This window comes from Typopeltis vanoorti, chromosome 20 (assembly GCF_054136105.1).
Source record: "Typopeltis vanoorti isolate ZY-2024b chromosome 20, IOZ_Tvanoo_1.0, whole genome shotgun sequence".
NCBI lineage: Eukaryota > Metazoa > Arthropoda > Arachnida > Uropygi > Thelyphonidae > Typopeltis > Typopeltis vanoorti.
The window spans coordinates 60,957,525-60,981,382 of record NC_143568.1 but is presented as its reverse complement, the minus strand read 5'-3'; the positions used below and the strand labels follow the sequence as shown (position 1 = coordinate 60,981,382).

General features: G+C 35.4%; 1 protein-coding gene across 1 annotated transcript in view; it reads left to right on the top strand.

The window, feature by feature from the left end:
• The window catches only part of LOC150095481 (glycosyltransferase 25 family member-like), a 218,152-nt gene that overhangs the window by 89,829 nt on the left and 104,465 nt on the right, over positions 1-23,858 (top strand). The window contains exons 5-6 of the mRNA XM_090410197.1: positions 2,497-2,704; positions 17,675-17,794. Of these exons, the coding sequence (XP_090266323.1) occupies positions 2,497-2,704; positions 17,675-17,794 (328 nt within the window). The remainder of the gene's footprint in view (positions 1-2,496; positions 2,705-17,674; positions 17,795-23,858) is intronic.

The window sequence follows — 23,858 nt, the reverse complement described above, 5'->3', positions numbered from 1 at the left end:
CTAAACTGCTAATTGGCATTTTTTAACTTCACAGTGACTGTCATTAGCTTGACTATCCCAATTGCATAAAAAACAAAAACATTTCGTGTTTTTGCTTTTATGCAATTGCAACCCTGACTGCATGCTCATTAACCAGCCAGTGAAGTGTTTATCCATCATGCAAAACATGGATGCGAAGTGTACCATTCAGACACCATTGAAATAATGGATATAAAATTTAAGATGGTTGTTATATATTTTATCCAGCATGGTTGGTTTGATTGTCAGCAGCTATCACTTTGAAATTATTTTAAATGTTCCACCTGTATTTATTGTAGTTATTATATTTAAAGCTGTAGTCTTTTGGTATTTCTTCAGGATAGCATATGCTACCTGAAAATAGAAGAATATTTATTTCATTATGTAGAAGCATAGCCTCCAAACTAAGTCTTGATGCATCTGTGAACAAATATTCATTATGTTTTCTTCCCAACTTCATCAATTTCCTAACATTATTACAAAACATAAGGTTAACATAAACGTTGTGAAACAAACATCCCTCATAGAAAAAAAATTCTAAATTTTGCTGATGTTTTTAACAGAGTGATCTTCATGCTCTTTTCAAGGTGATTTTATTTCAATGTTGCAGCCTGATTTTAAGATTTTGTCTTGTGCTTTGGTAAGATTCAGATCCCTTGAGACATAATCATTCAACTCTGCTATAGTTATCAAATGAATTGTTCTCAGAAAATTCAGATCAGGTTTGTATGTGATGCTACATTTTCAACTCCACAGCTACACTTACAGCTGTCTTCATTCACATTCCATGTATTTCAGATGATGTACTGTCATGAGGTTTGTGTCATGGCTCTTTGCAAGTTTGGGTATTATATATTTAAACTGTACAGAAAACCTGAAGATGTTCTGAAACAAAAATAACCATCACTTGCATGGTCTCTAGATTTCTTGCACATCATTAGGATAGCAAATGGCATTGAATAAGATCTTTAAAGCATTTTCTTAAACTGAGCATACCTACCACAACTTATGGAGAGAACTCAGTCCAACCACAATTCCACTTTACATTTGATGTACTTCCTGTACATCAAATGTAAAATGTGTATTCATTCTAAAATTAAGACTACAAAACAAACATTAACTCTTTTTGGTTAGCAGAGTGAATGTTTGTTTAGCAAATTTTATTTACATACATATATCCACAGCAAAAGTCTGCACTGTTATATATTTATGAGACAAACTGCAGCTTCATATGACAATTAAAATAATTCACTTGCCACTTATGGAACAATACTACATTGCACTTAACTAAGTTACTATAAATTCATGAATCAGTTAAAAGAAGACAAATGCTAATTCATGTTGAAATTTCGAGAATAAACTATATAACGACAGGAATGAAATAACCAGTTTAATAACTAAATTAAGTATTTACAATCTGATGTTTCACTAGCTCAAGCTACCATTATCAGAAGCTCACACACAGTGGCAGATACTTATATGCCACTTCACATTGCCATCCTGCCCAAAAAATTAGAATTTTCAAAACTTTAAATTATATATTTAGTTTAACCCTTTATCCAAGTGTAAGCAAACAAAGTTTGTGTCTGAAGTATCGTCAAGACTGGGACAACTCATGGGAAAGGTGGACTGAGTTCACATCACTTTCCTTAGTATCCCATAATGCAAAACACATTTCCTTGCGGACATGTATAATGCTATGCACTATGGAAAGGGTTAATACCCAGACCGGTTTTGACCTTTATTGAGGTCTCTTCAGTGGGAGTCAGACCCAGAGGTGATACCACGGTTGAAGCAATGCAGAACTTATATTTTCATATGCCAGTTGCCAAAAGGTGTCACACCTTATTATTAAATTATTCTGAATTAGAGAAAGATGTTGGAAGTTTTTTTCACTTGGTTAGACTATAAATTATATATTTAGTTTAATCCTTTAGATACTTCAGGTGTAAACTTTGTTTGCTTACACTTGGATAAAGGATTAAACTAAATATATAATTTATAGTCTAACCAAGTGAAAAAAAAATCCACCATCTTTCAAAACTTTAGCCTCCTGGACAAAGGAAATTTTGTCCCCAGGACGAACACAGCATCTGGAAGAAGAGGCTCTAGTAAATTTTTTTGAACAAACTATATATATATATAACTATATATATGCACCATATCTTTACCTTATATCACAGTTACAATTGATAAACTGTGCTCACTCCTGAAACAACACAATCAGAATAGTTTAAAATCTTCTGGAGAAAGTCTTCAATTTCTTCAGACAAATTAAGGATCACTGGGATCCTTTTTCAAGGTGCCAATAGTATCCCATATCAATGTGAGATCCAATACTTTGGACAAAAAGTAATAGCTGAAAAAAATGTCCTGTAACTTGGTCATAATAATTATCATATTCTATGTGTATTGAAACTTTATCGAAAGACTGTGTTAAATTTTTTTTAATGAAATGTAATTGATTGTACTTTTTAGGGTTATTATAAAAGAACAGAAGACTATATGCCAATTCTGGAAAGAGAAAAAATAGGCTGTTTTGAAGTTCCTATGGTTCATTCTGCAGTTCTAGTAGATTTACATAGAAAAGAATCAGCTTATATAACGTTTGATCCCAACAAACTGAGAGATTATTTTGGCCCTAAAGATGATATTATTGCATTTTCACATTCTGCTAAAGTTTCTGGTAGGTATTAGCTAATCATAGAATATGTTAGGGACATTTTTTTTTAAATCATGAAATCCTAATATTAAGTTGATACATTTCTTAGAATAAATACACACACACACTGCAAAAAATTTACTTGACTGAGTCTCTTCCCATAATTCCACCCTTCCACTTTCCATCAGAGTCCTTCAAAGAAAATATACAAAGTAAGAATCACCAGAGGTCATACTATACTAGAATCATGCATAAGAAAAAAAACACTATATTTTTAGATGAGGAATATGAATAATATACTAGTAACCATAATATATCAACATTTTCATTGCTGAGAAAATAGAAGCCATGCAAACTCTCCTTGCACTCTATTTAAATTTTCTTTTATAATTTATAATTAAAAAATATGTGCAAAACCTTCGACTGTTTTCAAAACAAGTGTAACCAAAATCATGGCATTTATGTTTTATTGTGAGTTGAGTTTTATACAGTACTAAATATTCTTAATTACTTCTATCATTCTTTCAAAATTTGCCCATTGTGTGATACTTTTTTGTAAGGGGAATACACACACTGCAAAAAATTTACTTGCCCAAGACACTTCCCTCCCTCCCACAATTTTGAATGATATATATCAATAAGAGTTCTACAGAAAATGATTAGGGGTGCTGTACTATGGTTGGAGGAGTTTTTATTAAATAATATTCTATTTTGTCCAGTCTGCAGCTACTCACCATTGGGTGGGAGGTACCTAGTGGGATATTTCTTTATTGGTGCAGGAAAGGGAAACCGGGATTGGTAGTGTCTTCATTTCATTCTGAAGGGTTAGTCACCAGGTAATGCACACCTCATTTTAGTGGTTGCTGTTAGTGTGTGGAAGTTGTGAAAAATTAATCTCATTGAATCATTTGAAAATTTGCAAGAATTATGCTTTTCCCTGTTTTTACTTTCTATGATATTTGAGAATTTAGAACTTTTATATGCAATAGTTAAATGAAGAATTTGCTCTGCCCACTTCAAGGCCTTAAACAACCATTCAGTAGAACTACTCATTATGTTCGACCTGGGAAGAACTACTCCCTTATTCTTATTGTATTCTATTTCACAACGAGACAGCATTAATGGCTGTTTGGTCTGTTTCACTTTCTTAATAATTTCATGCAATTTTATGACTTGTAGTCAGCCTGCATTCATCCCATTATTTTTACTATGCCTGGGAAGACATAAATCATGTGGGAACATGTGCTGCAAGATTGTTTCTGCTGTTTGCACCAGTACAAACATTTTCCTTCAGATAGCATATGCAGACAGAGAAGTACTTGAGTTGAACTGAATTATATTAATCTTAATGGATGTCACACATGCCCACAAAATTCAAACATGTTTAAAAATCATTTTGGCACAGATTTTTTAATGCAAAATTATACTTGGGAATTGTTAAAAGATAATTTGAGCTTAGTTGTGAAAAGGTTAATTGACATCTAAAATGGTCTTAAAGTAGCTGTCTCCAAAAATAAACATGAGATTGGTGTGTCAGTAAGTTGACTGACGACCAAAAAAATGTATCGAATTGAATACTGCAAGGACCTCATTAAAACTGCTCGTAAGGACTCCAACTTCCTTGAAACGATCGTTACTGTTGATGAAACAACGCGGTGTTTTGAGTATGAGCCCGAAACAGAGTGCTGAGTGGAGACCACCAGAAGAGGGGCATCCGAAAAAAAAGTCGCTTGGAGAAGTCAAAAGTAAAGACAATGTTGATTTGTGCAAGCATAATTGAGAAGAGGCTTAGTAAAATCATTGAATGTCTCAGTTTGCTTAAGTTCTGTGATTGAAAAAAAAAAAAAATCATTAAACGCTGAAATATAGCATGCATGAGTAAAGATACAGTTAGATTTGAAAAAGGGTACAGGAAGATCATTTAATATTAAATCATGTAAGGCAGAGTAGTGTACTACCTCTATTGTTATCTTTATGGATCACAGTGTTCAGTAAAATGATTAAAAACAGTATGGAAAAATGTTTTGATGAAACAGTAGTACTAAAATTTGTATTAATATCATTTAATTACACTCTCTGTCCAAAAAGAAACTGAACTTTTCGAAAATAGAAGAAACTAGTGGTGCCATCTTTTTTGAAAACGAAAGCAGCAACCTTTACTAATGAAGATTGCTGCTTTTGTTTTCAAAAGCAGCAACCTTCATTAGTGTTCTGTCAACTGTTTATGACATTGTTTCATTAGAAGCCGAGTTATAGTGCCAAGAGTGACAGTGTGTTTTGATGAATGGTCGGAAAATGAGTTACAAACAGAGATCTGCGATGAACTGTTGTGTTAAACTTGGTAAAAGTTTCACCAAAACTTAAAAAGCATACAATGATGAATGCTTCTCCATACTCAAGTTTACGATTGGTTTAAGCAATTTCAAAGTGGTCGTGAGATGCTTGAGGACAACGAAAAGCCGAGCAGTCCAAAAACTGGACTGAGTGAAGTTAATATCCAAAAAGTGCGTGATTTCGTCAAAGAAAACCTGAAATCGTCCTTGAGACTGATTGAAGATGAATTTGGGATTCCAAAATCAACTGTGCACAACATTTTGACCGAGAGTTTGGACCTTCGTAAATTGAATTCGCGATTTGTTCCCCACAAGTTGACTGACGACCAGAAAATGTATCGAATTGAACACTGCAAGGACCTCATTAAAACTGCTCGTAAGGACTCAGACTTCCTTGAAACAATCTTTACTGTGATGAAACAACGCGGTGTTTTGAGTATGAGCCCGAAACAGAGTGCTGAGTGGAGACCACCAGAAGAGGGGGGCATCCGAAAAAAAGTCGCTTGGAGAAGTCAAAAGTAAAGACAATGCTGATTTGTTTCTACAATTCCAAGGGCATTATCCACAAAGAATTCATTCCGCCTGGCCAAACATTCAATTGTGAGTTTAATCTCGAAGTTTTGAAGCAATTGATAGCGAGAATTCGTCGTGTACGGCATGAATATCACGATGCAGGCAGCTGGTCACTTTTGCATGATAATGCACCATCTCATTGTTCGAACATTGTGAGACAGTTTTTGAGCAACAACCAAGTTTGTGTGTTGGATCACTCACCGTATTCACCTGATTTAGCACCCTGTGACTTCTTTCTCTTCCCTGGACTTCATTTGATGATGAAAGGAAAGCGATACGATACCATTGAAAATGTTCAAGCAGCAGTACCCACAACCTTCAACAGTATCCCAAAAACCGATATAAAAAACTCATTTAACATGTCTAGGAAAGGGAGAACTATTGTTCTCCAAGGTGAACTGGATTCTGGGGTGTTGGTTGTTTAAATGTGTTAAGATGGAGTGTATCTGAGCCATGTGGCCCAAATAGCAAACACATCATCAATGTAGCGAAGCCAAACAGGGGTTTCTGTGGGGCTGAGTTTAAGGCTTTCTCTTCAAAAGTCTCCATGAAGAAGTCGGCCAGGGGTGGGGAGAGTGGTGAACCTATGACTATCCCCTCTATCTGTTTGTAGAATTTTCCTGGCAAAGAAAATAGCCTGAGTTCAATGTGAATTGAAATGGGGCTGAGATATCGGGAGGAAATATGGCTTGGATGAGCTCTAAGGTTTCCTTGAGTGGGAAATTTGTGAATAGGGAGGAGACGTCAAACTGACCATTACTTCAGTATGTTGGAGTGACAGGTTTTCTATACTGGCTTTGAAGTGGGCCAAGATTTTTTTTGTGATGGTATGTTGCCAGTTTAGTGTGTGAGTGCTTTGGTTAAATGTTTAGCTAATTTGTATGTGGGGAATCAATGTCATCCACTATGGGACGTAATGGCACATTTTGTTTATGTATTTTTGGAAGTCCATATATTTGGAGGGGTCTAGATTAAAGGGTTTTAGTTTGTTAGGAACTTACACAGGCCAAGAAGTGACCTTTTTAAGGAGGCTTTGGAGTGTTCTGATTTGGGAGCTGGTGTGATTATATTCAATAGGGAGGTAGGTAGCCCAATCTAACAATAAAGCATTAAGCTCGACTGTATAGTCAGTTTGGTTGAGAACCACAGTGACATTTCCCTTATCTGCTTTACTGATTACTATTTCTTTGTGTTTCTTCATTTCCTGCAGAGCTTTATATTCACTATTGATAGGTTGGTTTTTGGTGGTCTTGCTTTCGTGAGAACACTGGCTACATCCAGTCTGATATTGTTGGAGATGTGGTTTGGAAGGTTGCAGATACCACATTGTATTTGAATCATTATTTCTTCGGCTGTTATTTTCTTAGGAGTTATGGCAAAATTGTGGTCACGTGCCAGTGTGTTGAGTGCCTTAGGCTTCAAAGTAATGGAAGACAGGTTAATTATAGTGTTGAGTGGTTGTTGAGGTTTGGAGATAGTCCTTTTTCGAGTTTTCTAATTTTTTGATGTGCTGACTTCGTATCTTTTCAAATTCTTTCGCTGCAGAAGCACATGAGACTTCATAGAGAATCGTCCAAAGGTCGTTGTTCAGCGTGGTGGAAAGCTCCTCCTCTAGCGCCCGAATAGATTTGTTTATGTCGGCCAGAAGAGCGCACGTAGTGGTAATTTGTTCTCATAGTAGGTCGAAGCTAGCACGGTTATAAATGCGGAGAGTCTTGTATGAAGAAAACCGGTGCTTTAATTTCACACAATTTGGGATTACCTTATCCCGACAGCATTTTAAGAAGATTTAGTTGTCTCGATAACTTCAGCTTTAGTTTGCCATATTAAATTCGCTAGAATCTCCGTAGAGCGCTCATCCAAACCAAATTTTTTCCCGATATCTCAGCCCTATTTCAGTTCATAATGAACTCAGGCTATTTCATTTGGCAAAGAAAATTCTACAAACAGATAGAGGGGATAGCCATGGGTTCACCACTCTCTCCCCACCCCTGGCCAACTTCTTTATGGAGACTTTTGAAGAGAAAGCCTTAAACTCAGCCCCACAGAAACCCACTGTTTGGCTTTGCTACGTTGATACACTCCACTCCTTAACACACTTAAACAACCAACACCCCAGAATCCAGTTCACCTTGGAAAAAGAGGAAAACAACAGTTCTCCCTTTACTAGACACTCTAATCACTCGCCAGCCTGATGGATCCTTAGCTTTCTCTGTTTATAGAAAACCTACCCATACAGCAGATACAATCACCAGCAATCCCCCCCACCCTCACAACAATATGGGGTTATAAAAACACTATATAATAGGGTAAAATTAATCTGTTCAGATGACAATGTCCTAACCACTGAACTAACCACATCCTTAACACTTTTTTAGCCAATGGCTACAACCCCCAAAAAATATTAAAACCAGCCCCCCTACAATCCCTCCCCCCCCCTTCATAACAAAGATTACACTAAATCCATCACTATTCCCTATATCCGGGGCACCTCTGAAAAGTTACCAAAATCTTAAAAAAATATGACCTGACTTCTTCTTACAAATCATATAAGAAATTGGCATCCCTTATCTGCTCCACCAAAGACCAGCCACTTCCCCTAGACCTACCTGGAGGATACCAGGTCCCTTGCAGCTGTAAACTGTCCTACTTTGGCCAAACAGGCAGGACAGCAAATGTCAGGATATCGGAACACAAACACTACTTCCGGCTTCACCAATACAGCCACTCTGGACTTGCAGACCATGCTCTGAATATCCATCACTGAATACGTTGGAAGAAAGCCACGTTATTACACTGCAGCAAATTTAAATACGAACGATTGTTCGTGGAATCAGCCTCAGCTTTAAAAACCTTTACAAACCTCAACAAATTTGGGTGCATGAGACTGCCCCAAATTTGGGAAGCTTGCATCTTGAGAACTGCAGCCCAACAGCGAAGACAACCCAAATAGTCCACTAGGTGACACCTTTAGGACTCTAGGAACAGCATTAGTTTTCTCTCTTCTGCCTCATTTGCTTTTTGTGGTGCATGTGTCATAGTTGTATGTTCCCATGATGATGGCAATGTAACATTGCTGAAATATAGGAAGTATTTATTAAAGTTTCTCTTAATTAATATTCCAGTATATGTTTTAGTTCACTTATTATTTACTGCACTTTTAATTTTCATGGGGTTACTACAAATGTAAAGGATGTAGTATACTTGAATGAGACTGAATAATTTAACAGTGTGCTTTAAAATATTGTATTGGTTTAAAAAGAAAAGGAAGCCACAACAAGGCACAGTTGTGTAGCTAGAGCTTTTGCCACCCGTGGCAGTCACTGAGTTTGCCGCTCCTCTCAATACACACCAAAAAATGCCCATAAAAAGTCAAAACAACGTATTGGTAGGGAAATAAATTAAAACAGTATTTATTTTTGAAGTAAAACTTTAATTTCAACATTCTAAAAAGTTATTTTTCTTGCTTTTCTGAATTAGCAAAATCATTGATGACATTGGCGAAGTCTATTTCATAATAATGTAGGTAATTGTTAATCTATTTTATTTAGAAAAACTCTTCTCATAACTAGCAACACCTACAGCAATTGTGAGGAAAATTCGCAGTAGTATTACAATAATTTGAAGTGAGTTCTCAAGACTGTATTTTAGAATTAACTGCAAAAGTTCAAAAAGGTTCAAAGTGCTGCCTGCAGCAGACTGCCCCCTCTGCCCCTCCCTAGCTATGCCTCTGACAAGTCATCTTCAACATTGTTGAAATATAAATTATATGCTAAAGGTTCATCTGCTGTCACAATATTTTTTCTTATTGGAATTGAAAGATTTGTTGTGTTTTATGGTATTCCATATTCTCACCTGTCTTGAGATATCCATTTTAGATCTTGATTGCTTTTTACTCTGTTTAGATTATGTATCTACTTTATAAAAAATGCTTGGAGTAAACCAGCTAAAAGTTCTAGTTAGATTTTATCTGCTTCTGCAGTTCAAAAAATGGCATTGCTATTATTTGTTTTTGTTGGAGTCTCTGTAGCTCAGTCAGTTTCAATGATGCCCTTTGGTAAGAAAGATGGGTGTTCTTATCCTAAGATGTGGAAAACTATCTGAGGTTTCAGCTGAAGCTGAGTTAGCCATTCTCAATGGTGACAGGGTTTTTATCCTGCAAAGTAGGCAACTGGCCAGAAGAACACATGCAACATAGCAGAACATTACATTAGGTTTCAAACAAGTTATGTTACTTGACTGTGACAGGAGAAGTAAACAAGTGACAGGTCCATTTTTTCTTGCATGCTAGGCAAGGAAAAATGGAACCCTTTGTTATCTCTGACCATGATTACTTATTGATTTCATCATACAAGTATACTATGTACTAGAAGAAACTTGAGTTTGGAACACTGTCTGTAGTAGAATAAGGAAAAAGAATTAATCAAATGGGTTTGTGATATAGTAAACATTTATTTATATTTAAAATTGAATATTTCAGCACTCAGTCCACCACCATCATCGTTAAATTCTTGCTGTGTACTCTCCAGGAGTGCACAGGATGATAGTTTTACATGATAAAGCTGACATTATTACTAGCCCCCCTCCCCCTCATTAATTTTCCTTCAGATGAATCTGTTATTTCTCTGGACTCCAATACTGTCAGTTTTTACTTATATTTTTGTCTCTTTAGGACACTGTAATTCTGTCTTCCTCTAAGGCCATACCAGCATGAGACACTGCCTTAGATTAGCTCTTCTCCCACATTCTTGTCTCATATTTCATTTTTTATATCTGCTATTGATGTCATTTGTTCGCTACCCTGTTTTTTGCTAGAAATACTGTTAGTTTAGTATTTTGACTAATTTCTCTCTTATTTCATAAAAGCTTCTTTAACAGGCTCTCTCAGCTTTTCTTATTCTCTTGTCTGTTTCCAAATTTAATTTGCCATTTCCAGTAAAATTTGTGCCTGAATAACTGAAATATTGCTGAACTTATTCTATAGAAGCTATTAGCGATAGCTAAAGACGTGCATTTATTTAGGAATGTAACTTCATCTGGATATAGTTGAGCTTAGTTGAATATTTCCGATTTTGATGCCAGACTTAATGCCACTTTCCTTCATAAGTGATCTATATAGATGAATAACAGTGGAGCATGCTACCCTGTCTTATAGCTGATTTGACATCCTCCTGTAATTCCATTGCTAACTGCTGACTTGCATCTCAGATACAGTGTATGGATCTGTATCCTATTCCCCCCCCCCCCATATAACTTCAGTGTTTGAACAGCTTTTCCCAGATCTACTAAACTTAGGAAACCTTATTATGTTACATTGATTTCTCAACCATTCATCTTAAAGTGAAAATCTGATCCTGACAAGATCCTGCTAAGCAAAATTTTATTTTTTATATATACATATATATATAAATTATTTTATTTAAATTTTACTTTTCCTGTCTTCTTTCCTTCACCAGGCTAGTTTAAATAGTTAACAGAGCAGTTATGTCATAGTTTACTAATGTGCATTGTGATGTAGCCTCCATTTTAGTTCATATATATGTATTCCTGATGATGAACTTGATATATTTTATTATGACAGGCTACTCCATGGAGTATTTAGACTCGTTGAGGAAAGCCCTAAACATCAAACCAAGCACTACCAAACATTTGCACAGTATATATCATACTTTGCTTTGAACTCATTCAATCATGGCACTCCCAACAGACTCTGGCAACCTATTCCACTCATTCACCACTCTCCAAGCAAAAAAAATCTAGTTCTAACACCCTTGCTAACTATACTCTTGCTCAGTTTCCAAGGATGGCCCCTAGTTCTCCCACCATCAGGCCTGTTCTGAAAAATTTTCTCTGTATTAATCTTGTAAAAACACTTCAGTAATTTGTATGTCTTAATCATATCACTCCTTTTCTACATGTCAACCAATTTCTATAACCCACAAATCTTCAACCTGTTCTCATAAGATTCATTCCATAGACATGCTGCTATCTTAGTCACTTGCCTCTGGATCTTCTCCACCTTTTCCTCATTGCCAAGAAACCCAGATGACCAGATCTGTATGCGGTAGTCAAGATGGGGTGTTATCAAGGTTCTATAAAGAGGAATAATAACCTCCTTGTCTCTGCTCATCTCTAAGTATTCTTGAGTAACCAAGTAATCCAGTGAGCTGCTTTAGCCACTTTTGCTATGTGTCCCCTCTAAACTTTATTATTATCGGGTATCTCCATGGAGTCAGTAGACTCATCGCAGGGGACCCAAACTATCAAAACAATATCTATCATATCTCTTCTTGAATTCATTTACAGCTGAAGAATTCACAACTGAGTCAGGCAATGCATTCCACTCATTCACCACCCTATGAAAAACCTCATTCTCACACCTTTGTTAACCACACTTTTCCTTAATTTCCAGGATGACCTTTTGTTCTTCCATCACTGTCACACAGCTGAAATATTTCCCCTGCATCAATCTTATAAAAACCTTTTAGTAATTTAAATGTTTCTATCATATCTCCTCTTCTCCGCCTATAAACCAACCTCTGCAATCCACAAGCTGTCAATCTATCAATGTAAGGATCGTTTTTTACATCACTCACCAACTTTGTCACTCTCCTATGAACCCTCTCCACAACCTCCTCATCTCCAAGGAATTCATGTGACCATACTTGAGCACAGTCATCCAAATGTGGAAGTATCAACGCTTTATAAAGTGGAATAATAACCTCTTTATCTCTAGATGTTAGTGTATTCTTCAATAACCAAGTAATCCTATGTACAATCTTGGACACCTTAACTTCTCTGAACTTCATCTCCCCTATCCACCAACATCCACAATTCCTTAGCTTCATCAATCTCTTGGAGTACCGTTCCATCAATGTAGTATACAGTTGGTAATCTTTTAATCACAAAATGCATAACTTTGCACTTTTCCACGTTGAACTGACATCCATTACCTTTTGCCCATTTTGCCAGCTTATTTAAATCATCCTGCAAATTCTCAACATCGGCTTGATTTTTTATTGCGCTAATTTGCATCATCAGCAAACAACTGAATATCTCCCTTCAAGCCATTTCCTATATAATTTATGTACAAATTAACTCCCTATCCACTAACACTCCCAAATTTCTGGCTTTGTCAATTTCCTGGAGTACAGTTCCATCAATGTGGTATACAGCTGGTTATCTTTTCACCCCAAAATGCATAACCTTACACTTTGCCACATTTAAATGACATCCATTCTCTTTTTTTCAGGCTGCCACTCTATCTGAATCCTCCTGCAAAATTTTAACATCATCTGTATTACCTATTTGCTCTACTCAGTTTTGCATTATCAGCAAACAACTGAACAATTCCTCTCAGATACTACTATCCTGTATCATTAATGTATAAATTAAATAGTAGCAGCCCAGGAACAGGGCCCTATGTCATGCCATTAGTCACAGACCTTCTTCTGGACTCTATTCCTACATAAACTACTCTCTGATATCTCCCCATGTTCTGCAGTTTATTGATTAGAATTCCATGTGGTATCCTGTCAAAGCTTTTGCAAAGTCCAGTAGTCTCAACTGTAAACCCATTATCTAAATTTATTCAGCTCAGCTGTCACTGTATTTATAAAATATGAGCAGGTTACTGAGGCATGACCTACCCTTCACAAAACCATGTTGCTTCCCCCCATATAGTATCCTTTTCATCTATTCATTCCTGTATTTTGCTCTTGACAACTTCTTCAGTACCTTCACAATGACACATTTCTACAAAAAGAACATAAAAATATATGTTCAAGAGATTGAATGAAGTTTAATGAATAATTAAAAAAAAAAAGTTAACTAAATTCATTTCATTTAAAAAATCTTCTTAAGCCTTCAGTATAGACAAATTATCATTCTGATTTAAATTAGATCACAAAAGAAATGAAGATATTAGGAAAGAATTAAACCAAGTAATAGAAAAAATTAAAAAATATAAACATAAATGGATGGAACACGTTCAAAGAATGAAAACAGAAAGATTACCAAAACAAGCCTTAAAGTACAAGCCATTAGGAAAAAGAAAACCAGGACGTCCTCTTAAACGATTCAACGATGACTTATAAGGCCGGAACAGGCCATGCTAGGCCTAAATCCTTGATACGTATGATGATGATTTAAATTAGATCATTAATTAGGGCCTCAAAGCTCTCCTTGAATAAATAAACAACTTCTATGAATGAGCTTCATGTATTTCCATATTAACCTATTTTCATCATTAATCTATGTTGAGCTAGATCAGACATGTGAAATTTACACTAACCAGTGTAGTTTTGGCATTCACTAACTCAAGAACAGCCATTTTGCCCAAACTGTTACCTTTCGAAGTGGTACCAAAACTACATCCATTATGAAGAATCACACATTATCTAGCTTAGTACGGCTTTGGCACTGAAAATGGGATCCTTCTAAAAGACATGAAGCGCATCTACAGAAGTTGTTTTAAGCATGAATGCTTACTCAAGGAGCACTCCAGGGTCCTTTATAATGACCTAACTTAATGGTGGTTGTTCATTCTGAAAGTTTAGGAAATTTTGAGGGGTGCTTAAGGGACAAAGCTGTATAACTGAGAGGAGACTTCCACATAGCCTTTAAAGGAATGCGGAGAACCGACCAGGGCTTCTGACCTAATGTCCAACAGGGTGCACCTTCTCGTGGTGCACCCTGTTGGGCATCTACCTGGATACTGAACGAATGAGGATGGGCTGGCAATTTGGGATTTAGCCGACTAATTTGTATTCTTATTGGTTAAACCAAAATACAAAATGATGGTACAACATGACAAAATTTCATGCCGGCTGGGGTGTTGCCCGGTTAAACAAGGCCCCCGTTGTTTTCGGCAGGGAACCAGGGTGAACAGCGAAAAGTCAGCTACTGGAACAAATCTGAAAACACACCCCAACTCAACATCACCAGAGTTAAAGATCAGTACTATCAACATAAGAAGCCTGAATGGCAAAGAAATGGAGCTAGCTGAGGAATTAGATAAGTATCAGATCGACATAATAGGGGTGACCGAAACAAAAAAAGACAAAAACTGGTGAGATCTTTCTGAGCAATAAATACAAAATGTTATTCAGGCAATGACAATCAAGGAAAAGAAGGAGTAGCCATAGTATTCAACACAAAATATGAGGCTAATCTTCTTGAATGGCAGGCAGTCTCAAGTAGAGTAATGTGGACAAATATGAGAATGAAGAATTGGACAATGAGACTTATTTGTGCCTATGGTCCCACAGAAGGTTCTGCTAAGGTAGAAGTGGAGGAATTTTTTTCAGGCTTTAGAAAAAGCAACTGACGCAATGAAAAAGCAAAAGTTAGTCCTTGTTGGGGATCTAAATAGCAGAGTAGGAAATGATTGTCAGACATACAAAAATATTTTGGGAAAATTTGGAGAAAAGAGCAAAGCTAATAATAATGACAAATATCTGTTGGATTTCTGCTCAGGACATGGATTGGTTATTACTAACACCATGTTCCAACATAAAAATGTGCACAAATTCACATGGAGAGAAGAGGCAAGGAATAAGAAAAGTCTCATTGACTATGTTATTGTTGATAGTGATGTTTTCTCCCTGATGCAGGATACCAGAGTGTACAGAGGATTTGAAATTGGAAGTGATCATTATTTAGTCTTGAGCAGAATAAAATTGAATTTCATATTGAAAAGAATAACATGTAAGAAAGTTTTAAAGCGAATAAAAGTTGAGCAGCTCTCAGATGTGAACTGTAGACTAAAATACACAAACATGACTGAAGAAAAAATGAAAGAGTTTGAGAACAGGAACCAAACCTTGGAGATTCAGTGGCAAGCCCAGAAAACACTGATTGATTCAACCAGAGGCATGTGGTGAGGTTATCTGCAAGGATAGAAAGATCAGAACTCCATGGTGGACACAGGAAGTTAAAGAGGCATTGAAGGAAAAGAAGAAAGCATATCAAAAGTTCCTGGCAAATAAATCAGCTTATGCTCTTAGAGAATACAGAGACAAATGTAAGAAAGCTAAACACTATGTAAAACTAGCTAAACACAAGTCATGAGAGGACTTTGGCAAGAACATAGAAAATAAATATCAAGAAGGTGGCAAAATATTCTGGAGGTTGTTGAAGAAGCTCAGAAATGGAGGAAAGAGTGTTGTAAAAGGAATTAGAGATGATAAACGTGACATGAAAATTGGAGAAAGAGATATCCTTGAAGTATGGAGTAATTACTTCGAAAAATTGATAAATGAAACAAGCAGTGTAGCACAGTGGTAAAAAACACTCAACATGCATACAGTCAGGTTGTAGAAAAAGCCATCAAAGGCTTGAAATGTGGAAAGGCAGCAGGAGTAGATGATATTCGACCAGAAATGCTGAAGTATGGTGGTATAAAAGTCTTACAGTGGCTGCACTGCATAGTTCAGAATGCCTGGACAGAGGGACGAATTCCTGATGATTGGAGTAGAGCTCTCATAGTACCTATATATAAAAAGGGAAATAAAACTGAATGTGAGACTTACAGAGGTATATCCCTACTGAGTGTTCCTGGTAAGATATGAGAAACGGTTGAGAAGAATTGTGGAAGAAAAGCTTGGTGTAGAACAAGCTGGATTCACGTCAAATAGAGGCTTTCAGGATCATGGCGGAAACGAAACTACAGCCAAAAGCAATGCCATCTTGGAACAGAAATGGGCAGATTTTGGCAGAAGATTTGAAAATCAGTATTGCCACCTGAGAAAAAAAAAAACACAAATCACGGGAAATAATGTCCACATCAAGTTGTTAATGGTGGGAAAACAATATATCGTAAGAATAGGCCTTAAGAAGGAACCAACGGAAAATGACATAAATGGCAGGAAAACATAAATTGCGGGAATGTAAAATTGGGGTTTTACTGTATTTGCCTTTTATTGGTCCATTTTGATAAGGTTTCACTAATCTGACAGCTGTTTGAACTGGTTGGTTCTCCTCGGAGATGAAGTAGAAACCTTAAGGGAGCAAAATTCTCATTCAGTACTAAGGAACTTGAAATGTCAGAGAAATGTATTTTTCATAAGCGAACGCTTGGTTGGTGATTAAAATTAATACTAAAATAAAGAGCCAAAAGGCTTCTGTTTGGTGCTGTAAAATTATATAAATCAAGTGGATATTAGATCCAGCATTATTTCAAAGCTGATTGTAGAAACTATGAAAGTTTCATAAGGTAAGTTGACCAGAGAGCTGAATACTTTTCATTTCATCTAAAATACTGGATATGTTAATAGATCATGTGATCTCATAGGTAAAATGCATTTATGGTAACCTGAATTTTGAAGCAAAGCAAGCGATTTGTTTTGTAATTTAATCTTCCTAAATCTAAGAGAATATATGAGGGCCACTTCCAATTGATGGTCACATGTCATTACATGGTGTGTGTTGGCAATGTAATGGTATGACCAAATTCTCATTAAAATGTGTGCTTTTTTGAGAAAATATCCTAATGTCAGATTGGCACTAGATCACAGAGAATATTATGAAAATTATACTATATTTCAAGAGTATAACCTGAAGTTTATTTCTTCTGGGTAATTAATTCCTGCAAATTCCATGTAAGATATCATTTGAGTATCATTCTTAAAATCGTGCTCTAAAATTTTTCTAATATGGTTGGTTTAGAAGGGAGGTATGAGTTGGTCACTGATATCTGCTGTATTTATAGACATATTTCCATGCCACTTCCACAACTTTCTTCTAAATTTGTTAAAATATGCATAGTAAACTACTATCATTTGGAAAGCTACTATCATTTAGCATTTTTAACTCTAAATTCAACACACATTTGTTTTCCTTATTCATTTCATCTGCATTTCATTTTTATTAAAACAAAAAAACAACAACAACAAAAAGATAAAAACCTGATTCAATCTCTGTTTTTTACATACACATGCACACCAAACCTCATCTCTTTCCAGTTACCAAAACTACAGGAAACTTGAACTAACTCCTTTTTCCATTTATGTTCAAAAAAGTAGGATTCACATAAAAGATAAAATAATGACACTTTTAACAATTTTCTGTTTTTGCTTTTATATTACAGCAGCAAAAATGCATGTGCTGAATACTAGACCATTTGGTTATATTCTTTCTCCCTTGGAGAAGGAATATACCTTGAAAGATGATAAGGAACAGTTAACAAATCTTCGAGTTGAAGTAATTGGTAAGTATTTTAGTTTATTTATAGTGACTTGCAATATATAGTGACATGAACTCTTTTGAAGAAATATGTTTAAAAATAAGTATTGTATTGGCGTTAAGTGCATATAGTGTTTTACAAGTGTTCATATCATTGATATCTAATAATGTTCTTGTAAAGGTTCATTCTCAAGTTTAATACAGAAATGGAGTTTACGTTGGTGCTTGGAATTATTGCTGAACCACTTAAGGCTATGAGGCCAGTATTATGTCTATAATTGTGTATGTTCTTCTGACTGGATTACCTGTTTTGTAGGATGAAAAACTGGAGTTTCTAGAAAGGGAGACCCTACCACTTCCATATTAGACTGACTAATTCATCTTCATTTAAAAAAATGCATTATAAAGGTTTTTACATTACAGATGAGATTTGAACTAGGGTCTTTCCAGCCAAAAAACATCAGTGATACTGCTGAGCTAAGAAGCTCCTAGGGTTTAGGATTTATATGTTTCTATGAAATTATTAATATTTTTTTTCATATTTTAATTTTTTTTTTTGGACTCTGGATTTTGACATAAAAATTGACCAACAATTTGAGGACAACCCACAGGAAAATGGAAAGATCATTACTTGGTATTACCATTCTAGATAGAAAGTGCAGTATTTGGATCAGAGTTTTGACTAGGGTGAGAGACATTATAATTGCCATTAAATGATCCAAATGGGCAGGTCATATTACAAGATGTAACATTCAAAAATGGTCAAAGTTGATATTTGAATGGTATCCCAGAGATGGAAAGAGAGTTACAGTAAGACCAAAAGATGGTGTGAGGATGAGATTAAAGATATGGCTGGAATTCAGTAGAATTCAGAAAAGCTCAAGATAGAAATGAATGGCAAACTTTGAGGGAAGCCATTGTCCAGCAATGGACAGAACATGGCTAATGATAATGATGGCATAATTCACTTTTCTCTTCTGTCATCTGAAAAGAAAAGTGGATTCTTGAATACAATATATGAATACTGAGTAACAATATTTAGAATTCTGTTAAGGATAGGAAAGCATTTTGAAAGTAGACACATCTTCACTTGAAAGATATTATGTGCTTAGTATTTTATTATCATCACTCAAAAAGTATATAACCTTTTAGCTGATGCTAATACTAAATCACTTCATAGTTTCATGTTGCATTTCTTACCTATAATAGAAGCAAAGCTCGCATACTACTTCAGAGTAGTGGTAAAATTATATTTGAAAGATTAATTTAATCTGTAGTTATACCTGGTAGTTGGTTTTCATAGTCTTCTGCGAGGGGGGGGTATCATCATCAGCTTATATAAAAACTGAATGTTCTCAAAAAAAAAAAACATTGTAATCTTTTATTGATTACATCATTATTATCATCAGATTCCTGATATGTATCCCTCAAGAAATATGGGATTTTTTTTTATTTTACTCCCACACATGAGAGGCAGAAGGACCTATAGCAAATAAATGCCATGTGTGGGCAAATACTATTATAGTACTACATGATTAAGATTGCATTGTTACTAGATTCTTGTTAACAGTTTTCATGTAAATTAATCATATTTATCAGGTCTTCATATCATTGCATCTAACATTTTAGTCTTCCAAAGCACCTTTAATTACATCAGTCCCCCTAGATCTTTGTCTTCCTCCGGATCAATTTTTGCCATCAAATGTCTGTTTTGATCACTTAACAAGGGGAGGAAATTAGCACCTTAGATTATCCTTCCTCACACAATAGAAAGAAGTTTGACAACATTCTTGAATGATATCAAATTCATATCTTCATTTTTTTTTCATATGAGTCTGCCTTTGATGTTATCTGTTCACTCTGCAATTTTATTCTCATAACTATCTGTCATCTCTAGTGTTTGTTCAACTGTTTTATTTCTAACAACTCACAGACCATAAGTTAAAACTGGCTTGAACGCTGTCTTTGTATACTGAATTTAGTGTTTTGACTAAATTCTCTTTTTGCATATAAATTTATTCAACTGGCAGCCCACTATTCCAGCTTTTGTAGGTGTACACTATTCTGAATACTGCTGTAATGAAATTATGTGCTATAAACAAACTGGAAAAAGTCTCAACCAAAGTCTAGTAGAACTAATGCTATCTTAAGCTCAATGTTACAAATAGTAAAAGCTCAAACCTTTGCAATAGTGAGCTGAATTTCCTAGTACATAATGTCACAATCATTAGGCAAAGGAAATGGTGGGAAATCATATGCAGATGAAAGAACACCAAGGATTGGAAGGAACCATACATAAACATAAACAAAGGAAATAGCACAAAATAAAAGATGTGAACAGAAATTGAACCAAGGAACTGGCAGGAAGCATTATGGGAGACATATAAGAAGCAATTACAAGAGTATAAAATTGAAACTTTTCAAAATGTTAGCATGAAGTAATATCACTTACCTAAAAAGTTTTGTGTTTTGAGTACATGCATATAAACCTTTATAAACCTGGGTTGCTTAATGGTCAAAGCTAGATAATTAATTGGGAAGAGACCTTCACATATTCTGTAAGGAATGAGAAGACCTGATCTGGTCTTATAGCCAATGCCTGGTGTGCCTTTGTTGTTAGGCATCCATCTAGATACTGAATGAATGAGAAGGTGCTGGCAATTTGGGAATTAGCCGACCAGATTGTATTCTGTATTTGGCTTAAACCAGATCAAAAATGATGACACAACATGTTAGCAGAATTGAAGATAGGCACCATCAGCATTAAAATTATCAATAAAAAAGAAATTGAACTATCAGAAGAATTAGAAAAGTGTTGTGGTGATATTATTGGAGTTACCAAAATGAAAACTAAAATAGGTAACTTGAATAATGTGTTCAAGAATCCATTGAATTACTGAATTTTACTAGATAATAACCATAGATGTTATATATTGGACATTAGTGATCAGATAAACGAAAGAGTAGTGTAAAATCTCATATAGAGAAAAATTAGAAGTAAAATTTTTCTGTGTCGATTTTACGTGGGAAATTAAATTTACATAAAATACTTGTAATTAAATTGATGTATTAATTCACTTTGCTGTATTAAATCTAGTAACAAATTGTTAGAATATTTTTGTAAGAACCACTAGAATTATAAAAACAAAAAATAAGCTCAGACAGGATTAGGAAAATAGACCTAAGGCTAGTGAAAGTCACCCAGTTACGAGTTTTCCCACCAAAACTCAACAATAGCATGGATGATGGAGAAAATCCCTCCAGTAAATCCTGGGGACTTAATTTGAAGAAGGAGATAAAAGGCAGAGACTGTAGGGCCAAAGGGCTCCGACTCTCTCTTTGAGGTGGTTCCTATTGCCAAGCTTTTACCGAGGCGGGGAGAGTCACGTTCCTGCCAGCAAGCAGTTCCGACAATGATGGGAAGTTAGATAGCAGTGGAGATGGTTTTTTTGAGATGTCCTACCGTATGATTCTTCGATGATCTACGTGTATGCTGTATAATTGCTGTCGTAAACTAGTACCCGATCGGAAATTTTTCGGAAGAAGCGGAACGTGCCTGTATACCTTAGGATCTAGGACTATATGTAATAAGCTGGCAAGATTGTAAGTAAGATGATTTATGTAAAATTCCTAGATTGTGAAATTTAAGCAACAAATGTTGGTTCTATTGTCTAATAACATAGAAAGTATTAGTGAAGTTGGAAAGCCGTACTTCTGTTTGAATGTGAATAAGCAGTATATAGAGTTCTAAGGAAATTGCTAATGTTGTGTAATGCAAAAAAATTGAATGTAGATTAAGTTATGCCTCTTTCTGTTTATAGCTTGAGTTCAGTTAAAGTGTGTTTAAGTCTATCCACGTGTCTGAAAAGTTATGTGAATATATATTGTCTTTGTCTTAAAACTTAAGCGAATATGCTTATATCATCGTGTAGAGAGAGTTAGACACGTGATTTGTATTGTCTCCATTATTATCTAGTTGAATTAGTCAGAACCAGACCCTTGATATTTGCAGTTTAAATTTTTGTAATTTATTTGTCTTAGAATGAATAAACATGTTTGTTTTGTTAATAGCTTGCCTGATCTTGCTTTACCAATGCGCTGTCTCATAAAAATATAGATGGTAAATAATATCTGCTTCAATTCTTCAGTCAGTTTCCCAATGCTATCTGAATCTAGTTTTTCTTCATATAACTCACTACAGTATCTTGTCCACCGCTGTACGATTTTTTCTTTATTCATCAATACTTTGCCTTTTTCATCTTTAATTGTGGTCTGTTTTGGTTGCCACTTTCTATTAATGGTTCTGATCATTTTGTATACCACCCTTGTTTTATGCTCTCCATAGTACTGTTCTATATTCTTGCATTAGGCTTCTAACCATTTCATCTTATCCATTCTGACTGCTTTTTTCACCTCATTATACTTTCTTCTATATTGCTGTTCTATTTGTTCTGATGTATCCCTTCTTATCTTCAACATTCTTTTCTCTTGTACTAACTTCAGTGTTTCTTGTGTAATCCATTTCTTCTTGATCATCTCTTCTTCTGGTACTGTTTCTTCAACTGCATCTTCTATCATCTTCATTACTCTTTTCACTCTTAAATTCGAGTTTTTTTTCTTTCTCCACACTTTTTTAAGTTTCTCTTATAACACTGTTCTGTACCTTCTTCCTATTTCTGCTTCACTTATTTGTGCTGTATCTCTTCTATTCTGATGTTGGGGTTTATATTTCTTTTTTAATTTCAACTTGATGTTTGCAATCACTAAACTATGGTCCGAGTCTATATCTGCTCCTTGAAATGTTTGACATTGCTGTACTGATGTTATACATCTTCTTTTAATCATAATCATATCAATCATGTTTTTGGTTTTTCCAATCATTTGTTTAATTCTAATTAAACAAATTAAACCAGAGTTTAATTTGTGTGTCTGGCAAACGTTATTGGTCCTCCCTAGAACATCTCACCTGAGCGTACAAATAATTTTGGGAACTGACTTTCTAGAGAAATACAAATTCTCTTGCGATTTTTCTAGAAATGTGGTTTTCCTAATGGGTAACAAACGTTCAGGAAAGGGGAACAATGTTTTATAGAATCAAGCAGGTAGAACACATGACGAGAGAGAGAACAACAGAATGACAATAAGGTCAAGCTTACTGAACAGAGAGATAACGAAGAATGTCAAAATGACCATACTGATTCTTCAATATGTTCATCTGAAGGGAACAGTCACTCTGAGACCTACTATATCTCGAACATCAAGCTAATGAATGATCAGAAAGAGACAGGAGAGCTTTTAGGGGTAGGTAATCGGAATACAATCAAGATAAACATGATTGAGAGCCCTAGAAGGATAATCGAATTTTTTTACCAACCGATGTGGAACAGGCAAAGTGTTGTGGAGGCCCATATTAGAGATCCTAGGAAAAATTGGAGTAGGATGAGACGTAATGCATACTGCTCAAGAACTAAACACATGAGGGGTGATTTTACTCAAAATATCTCAACTGTGGGTATAGAAAAGAAAGTGACACCAAGGCTAGGAGATCAGACAATAGAAATACACAGAGAAATGGTAAATCGAAAAAATGTAGTCATGTCTTCTCCAGAAAATGTGCAGGCAAGGCGTTAATAAAAATATTTTTGTGAAAAAAATTTTTTGAGAGAGAGTAGTAGGCCTTTGTAAAATCTCGTATAGAGAAAAATTAGAAGTAAAATTTTTCTATGTTGATTTTACATGGGAAATTAAATTTACATAAAATACTTGTAATTAAATTAGTGTAATCACTCACTTTGATGTATTTAATCTGGTAACAAATTGTTAGAATATTTTTGTAAGAACCACTAGAATTAGGAAAATAGACTTACGGCTAGCGAAAATCGCGAAGGTCACTGGATTATGAGTTTTCCCGTCAAAACTCAACAATAGCGTGGGTGGCGGAGAAAAACACCCTCCAACAAATCCAGGGGACTTAATTTGAAGAAGGGCCAAGATTGAGAGAGAGAGAGCGAGATAAAAGACAGAGATTGAGGGGCCAAAAGGCTCTCGCTCTTACTCTTGATTCAAAGTTTGTTCCTGTGCCAAGCCTT